Below are 7416 nucleotides of genomic sequence, written 5' to 3' on the forward strand. Positions count from 1 at the left end.
GAGTTTTCGTGAGGGTTAATATGATTGGAACAGGAACCTCGCAAACATTTGTGTGTGTTCTTCACTTTGAAATACAAAATCGCATTAAACAAAAACACTAAAACAACTCATCTTTTATCAAAGATTTGTGCTTTGACACCAATCAGACAACGCTACAAACACTTACCAGCTGAATGTGGCAGTGAAACCGTTCACTTTTACAGCACAACGCTGCTCATGAAAATGTACTGGGAGAATCATAGAATACAGCTGTGTACCAAATATTACAATTACTGACTTTATACCCAAGGAAACTATATTGAACAATTTAAAGTCAACAGCATGATCACTAAAATGTCTCATGCAGAATGTCGACAACCCTGCAAATATGAAGTCACTATCTCAAGTGGTGTCTTGAGCTAGGAGGCTTTGCCACTTTAGTGGCTGTAGGCTTGTGAAATGTCTGACACGAGGGGATTACGATACCCTCGATCAAACTGAACCAAGAGAATCACAGAATGCAGCTGTGTGCCGACTATGAAGCTAACATCTCAAAGCGTTACGTGTTTCTATTCCAGGAAACCAAAAAGTCACATGAGCCCTATGTGGCAGCTGTCTTAGGTCACAAGTCAAAGTGAAGTGTACCTATAGATTCCTTAACAGATTCCCTCCACGGTGAGAATATCAAGTCTGAAATCATCTCTGATGGTGTATGAGGCATTAACACTATTAGAAACTTCAGAACTGTCATCCCCGAATCAGGAAACTCCACTGCAGGCACTACCACATGGAAGAAGGCCGCAGAACGTTCAGACAGAATGAACACCATTAAAAACAGTCAAGGGTTTACCAGTCTCTCTGGCAATCAAACCCTGCTTATCAGGGCTTGCCCTGATAGTTGACCTTGTCTATAAGGTAGCGCCCTCGCCAATGGCTCACGCTGCCCGACACGGTCGACCACGGCGATGCCCTCTAATGCGGGTGCTATTGCTTAAGCAGGTTTATATATTGGGGGAGGGAGGCGGGCACTTACTGTTGCTGGACTTGAGGTCTCGGTGTATGATGGGCACTATGGCCTGGCAGTGCAGGTAGTGCATGCCCCTGGCGATCTGCACGGCCCAGTCCACCAGCGTGTGGGGGGGGATTCTCTTGCCGGACAGCGCGCGGTTCAGCGAGCCCCCGCGGGCGAACTCTATGACCAGGCAGAGGTTGGGCTCCTGCAGGCACACCCCGCACAGCGCCATGATGTTGGGGTGCCGCAGCATGGCGAACAGTTTGGCTTCCTGCCGCACGTTCTCCAGGGTCTGGCCCACCTCCTCGTCGGGGTCCCGCCGCGCAGCCTTCACCGCCACTTCCTCCCCCCGCCACAGCGCCCGGTACACCTTCCCAAACCCACCCACCCCAATGATCTCCTCCAGGGCCAGCTCTGCAAAGTCAATCTCCAGCACTGCCGGGAGAGGGAGAGGGAGAGAGAGGGAGAGAGGGGGAGAGAGAGGGAGGGAGGGGGGAAGAGGGGGAGAGGGAGGGAGGGAGAGCAGGAGAGGGAGGGGGAGAGGGAGAGGGAGAGGGAGAGAGGGAGAGCAGGAGAGGGAGAGGGAGAGGGAGAGAGAGGGAGGGAGGGGGAGAGCAGGAGAGGGAGAGGGAGAGGGAGGGAGGGAGGGGGTAGAAGTGAGAGAGAGGGAGATGGAAAGAGAATGGGAGAGGGGAGAGAGAGATATTGTTATAGTCCATTCAACATGATCCACCTGTGAAGGTGCGCAGCCAGAAGGCAGTAAAATGTAATTTTATAAAAGCACAAATAATCCAGTAAAGGCGCTCTGCGTGGAGTGCAGGATGCGCCCTATAGCCTGGAGCTCGCAAGTTCAAATCCAGGCTATGTCATTGCTGACTGTGACTGGGGGTTCCTAGGAGGCGGCGCATAATTGGCAGAGTGCCGCCCGGGTAGGGAGGGTTTAGGGCGGCAGGGGAATCCACAGTTCACAGCGCACCAGCGACCCCTGTGGCTGATAGGGCGCCTGTGGGTCTGCAGTGGAGCCATTCAGATCTATGTTGTCCTCCGGCACTATAGGTCTGGTGGCATCACTGTGGATCTGCAGTGCGAAAAATGATGGCTTAGCAGGAGCACGTTTCGGAGGACGGGTGTTCCAGCCGCCGTTTCCCCGAGTTGGCGGGGGGGTTGCGAGAGGTGAGCCGAGGATACAGATAATAATTTGGCATACATTCCTCCTAATCCTTCTATCAAACACAGTGTATCAGTGAAGCAGCCCTGGTGAGTCTGTTTCAATGGACTCACCTGAGGGTTTGGGTAGCTCTTGGGTTAAGCTCTGTTTCAATGGACTCACCCGAGGGTTTGGGTAGCTCTTGGGTTAATCTCTGTTTAGGAAGTTATAATTTGGTTGGTTATCACCACAGAAACATATAGTCCCAGTTAAAGGGGTAGTAGCTAATAAAATCATTTCCTAAACCCTTTCCATTCACTATATAGGTCCCACATGTTTTAAAGCGAGGTATCTGGAACTTCACTAAATTAAAGAAAGTTCTCAGTTTGATTGACTTGTTATTAGGAAGTCTGTTAACATTTCACTTCCTAGGTCACTTCACCTCAGGAGTGTCTTTGGGGTCACTGTCTGATCTACAGAGACGAATCGGACATGCAACAAAGAGATGCAGCTTTTATACATCGCACAATACATGTCAGGGCTCCCCTCTGCACAACACAATCATCAGCTATGTACAGAGATTGTAGGCCATTGAAACACAACAAAACCACGTGAGGCAGGGCTGGGGTCAACTCCAATTCCATACATTCTAACTGATGAAAAGAGAAGGGGATTGGGAATTGATTTTAAAAAGGAATTGGAATTGAAAACCTGGAATGGCCCTAAACCCTGGTGTGGGTTTACTATCCCAGCGTACACACTTTGCATTGAACTGCAACTGAATAGATTATCGGTCCAGAATGATATTGCAGTAATGTGAATGGGTTATATCATATTTATGTGCAAGAAACGAGGCTAGGATGGAGATAGAAATGTAATACTGGTGAAAGGAGGGCGTGAGATAACGAAGGGACAAAGAAAGAACCGAGAGACAGCGGGGGATGGAAGGAGCGATTCAGAGAGGTGACGGAGAAGACTGGGTGACATTATGCTGAGACAGACAGGTATCTTCCCGGCCTGCGGAGGCGGTTGATTATTACAGAGTGTCGCTGTCAAAATGCGCTTGTACAACATGCAACAAAACAAAGGATGTTACCGTACACTAAATAGTTGAGTTATCTGACAGTACCGAGTCATGCTGATATCACACGAGTAAATACAGTGTGTCAGCTCCTTAGCTAACTGCAGGCTCAGTAGTTTCACTCACGGTGTAAGAAGGGCAGTGCGGGGCAGCCCGCATACTCGTCCACCGCCTTCCCCCTCAGCTGGTCAGAGATGCCCTGTCCGCTGCTCACGTAGTTGCTAGGGAAGATGCCGACTCTCTCCTCGATCTTTCCCGTCCACCAGCCCTCGTCCCCGGAAACCAGCGAGTCCTTGGACAGGACCTCCACCCAGTCCCCCTTCCGCAGGCTGAGCTCGTCCTCTGCGCTGGCATCGTAGTCAAAGACGGCCGTCCAGTATCCAGAGACCGCAGGGGCTGAGGCTGGCGACGGGGCGGGGGCAGCAGGAGCGATGGAGGGGCTCCGCTGGCAGCCGACCACCGCCGCCGCCGCCTCCGCAGCGCTGCCGGCCTTGGCTGACTGGGAAGCAGAGCCAGTGGCACTTGAGTTATTATTAAATGGGGATTTGAAGGCATCCATTGAACCGATCCATAGGGGCAGTGTGGATGATCTCGGCAGCTCATATATACCTGACAGGGGATAATTTAAACGGGCTTGATACCCTCCTCCACCAAGAAGGTACAGTCCAGCTGGAATTCACAGAAGCCAGTGACGTTGTTTTTTAAAAACAGCGACATTTAATGACAGTCCATCGCGCTCTCCTCCTCCTTCTCCTCCGCTACGGACGAGGAGATTATCGCCGCTAGTGCTGTATGGGAATTGCGGCTTTGCTGTTACCCGTCCCGTCCTGCTCGCATCCATCTCTCGACCACACTGTGAGGACCCGCCCCGCTAGAAACACATTGGACAAATCTCCTCACAAAAACCCAGATTCTCACTCTGAATGGTGTAGTCTCCTTTCAATCTCTATCCAGTCCCGCCTTGCTGTCAGATTCAGACCCTCCCCTACTTGTTTATGCGCCACGCCTGGTATCCAGTTGGGCACCGACGCCTGTCAATCACTGTCAATGCCCGACACCCGAATCTCAGTAAAAATACGATACAATATTAAATATTGCGCGCATACATCTAGCAGTCACGGTACTGCATTCAGAAATACATCTGAGACGGGTTACAATGTGTTGGGTGAATGGAAACACGTTCTGCCCTATTCGCTCAAATCCATGCCAATCAGTCTGGTGCTTTGACGCCAGTGTCTAGGCCAGTTGCGTCATTTGCTTTTTTTATTTTATTTTTTTATTGCTTTACTAAAATCAAAATGTCAAATATAAAGCATATTAATAAACATGGCAAATATGGTAAATTATTGTAACTGCATAGTATAACCTTGACGCCAGCTCTATCGTGCATTGATACTCAGTAAAACGAGAGACGCGCTAGAAATACCCGGTAATCTCCATGTTCTCTCGTTTACGGACATACTACTTTGAGAACGCCCGATATCGTCTGATCTCTGAAGCTAAGGAAGGTCGAGCCTGGTTAGTACTTGGATGGGAGACCGCCTGGGAATACCAGGTGCTGTAAGCTTTTCTTGCTGCAGACCACGAGGGGGCGCCATTGTACAAACATTGCATTCTCACTTACAGTATTATCATAAGTTTAACCCATACGATAAGAATAACAGTAATACTGGCAGAACTCAGCACACTTAGAAACTATACTGCTGAAATGTAATGATCTAGACATCATTTGGATATTTTTAATGCAAATTAATCTATTTACAGTATACAACATTAAACAAAATACATAAAATATAAAAATCAACAACATAATGCATTATATACAGTGCCTTGCAAAAGTATTCAGACCCCTGACCAATTCTCTCATATTACTGAATTACAAATGGTACATTGAAATTTTGTTCTGTTTGATATTTTATTTTAAAACACTAAACTCAAAATCAATTATTGTAAGGTGACAGTGGCACTGCCTTCAGTTAAATTATGCCATAGCAGATGAGTATCCTGGCGCTTTTCAGGACTGGTGTTGTAGGGATGAGCTGGTGTTTTTCATCTCTGCGGGAGACCGGGGTTCAATTACCCGACGGGGAGATTTCTATTTATTTATTTATTTATTTTAAACTCGATATTCTCCTGAAATATTTTACGCAAAAACTGTAGTTGACAATTATTTACGAGATATGGGGTGGCTTGTATGGAGGACTATCCATGCCAAAATTAAAAATAAATACATAAATAAATAAATAAATAAATAAATAAATAAATAAATAAATAAATGGCCATGTATTTATTTGCATTTTTATAGACGATTTATATTGCTAAAACAGTTTGTGTAAGAATACTCTTGTCCTCATTGAGAAAAGTGTTTCATAAAAAATAAAAAATAAATACATCAAAAAAAAAAATGGGCTCGTCCGGGATTTGAATCCACGACCTCTCGTACCCAAAGCGAAAATCATACCTCTATAGAGTAGACAGCCCCTATCTCCAAAAAGAACGCGTTTCGTTAAGTGGACAATTGCACCGATGCTGCGATGGCAATATGTTATATAGTGACATTTCATACACTTGACATTACACTATCAAGCAATTACATCTATAATTTAAACAATCGTTTCAGTGTAAAGGAACATTTCAGTGCTTTTTCTACAGACAGAGCGCGGCCGTTGCTTTTATTTATTTTACATATCAACCACACGTGCGATTACCAGTAAAACCTTCTTAAATAATCATACTAGAAATATAAACGTGTTGTCCAATCGGAAACAAACTCTTGTTGCTAGAAATAAGATAGCGTGATTTGATGAGACTTCAGAAACCGTAGCGTGTAAGATGGTGTGATAAGTAGGATATTTTAACTCATCCTTACAAACACATTCTTCAGTGGCACCTGTAGTGTAGCTATCAATAGTGTGGAAAACCTCTCCTCGATTTGAAATTCGTAGTTTACTCCCTGTGATTTGATGTCCTTTTGGCTCCCAGACTCTCAGGATGCTACCATGTTGCGTTAAACTGTATGTTTAAAGTAATACCTGTTGAAACACTATATATATATATATATACACGATATCTAAATACAGCGATCTTATAGTAAACGTATTTTTTAACCTGGAAAATGAAACCTTGTGTTGAGCAATACTGTTGGGTGGAAGCCGCGCTGCACGGTTGAATCACATTTGCATACCCATAATGCACTTTGGCAGAACCCAATTTCCTCTTATGAAATGTATGCTTTTAAAATATCATATTTAAATCTAAATGTCAACATACAGTACTTGTATGCTGTTTTGGCTGTTTTTCTGAAACGTAGACGTTATAATGCGCGTTTAAAAAAAGTAACCGTCTCTTGTTACAGTAACAATATGAGTAGGTTGCCTGCTGAACTAATAATTGTTAATATACTCTGGTTTCTCTTCAGATCGCATAGATCTTTCTAAGACTAAGGCTTAGAGGGTAGTGGCATTGCCCGCTCCCTCCGAGGGTCTGTGAGAGGTTTGTTCGGGTGAGGAGGAACAGAATTTTTTTTTATTTTTGACTGGCTTTCTTCAGCTCGGCAACTTTTTGGAAGACTAATGCTCAGTCTGGTTTTGGCTTGCCCAATCCAGGCCGAGGGTCTTTCAAGATTTTGTTGACTGTTGAGAGCAGTTTTTTCTTTTTCAGGCGGTTCCAGTTTTTTTCTTTTTCAGGCTTTTCCAGACGTTCCTGGAGTTAGAGAGAAGGAGGACCTACCATCCAGACGACCTTTGAGGACCCTTTGATGACCTAGACGACCTCATCCCCAGCCCTTGATTGCAATCGAGATCCAGACCGAGAGAGCAGCAGGCGCCCAGCAGAGGGCGCCATCTGGGAGGAGCAGAGGGCGGCCCCGGACCCCGAGGAGGCGTCACAGCCACGATTCTTCCTACGTGGTCTCGGTGCCAAGCAGCGCCCCCTACTCCGCCAGGGAAGGACACCGTTCACCTGGGGAGGGGGTCCCTCTTGCGAGGCGACCATCTCCTCAGGGACTAAAGTAATAGTTCCTTCAACTGCCCAGATTTGCTGCTTACGTTGTTTCTTTTCCGTAGAGAGAGACAACCCGGACGTCCAGAGGCTTCTCCCACCCCAATCGGAGGAGCCAGCTGAAGGATGGCGTTCCGGCCAACCCAGGAGACTAGGAGGCACAATGCGGTGCGCTTCACAAGGACCCAGCAAGAGGAA

The 7416-nt window shown here is 46.6% G+C and overlaps 1 protein-coding gene and 1 pseudogene across 1 annotated transcript in view; one reads left to right on the forward strand and one right to left on the reverse strand.

The window, feature by feature from the left end:
• LOC117424577 (mitogen-activated protein kinase kinase kinase 9-like) overlaps positions 1-4679 on the reverse strand; it is a 30645-nt gene extending 25966 nt beyond the window's left edge. Inside the window, exons 1-2 of the mRNA XM_034041053.3 lie at positions 3346-4679; positions 1013-1426 (exon numbers count right to left, since the gene is read on the reverse strand). Coding sequence (XP_033896944.3) covers positions 1013-1426; positions 3346-3778 — 847 coding nt within the window. The 5' untranslated portion in view covers positions 3779-4679. The remainder of the gene's footprint in view (positions 1-1012; positions 1427-3345) is intronic.
• Positions 4668-4786, forward strand: LOC117425518 (5S ribosomal RNA; annotated as a pseudogene).
• The last annotated feature ends 2630 nt before the right edge of the window (positions 4787-7416 follow it).

Source organism: Acipenser ruthenus, chromosome 18, assembly GCF_902713425.1.
Source record: "Acipenser ruthenus chromosome 18, fAciRut3.2 maternal haplotype, whole genome shotgun sequence".
NCBI classification, from domain to species: Eukaryota; Metazoa; Chordata; class Actinopteri; order Acipenseriformes; family Acipenseridae; genus Acipenser; species Acipenser ruthenus.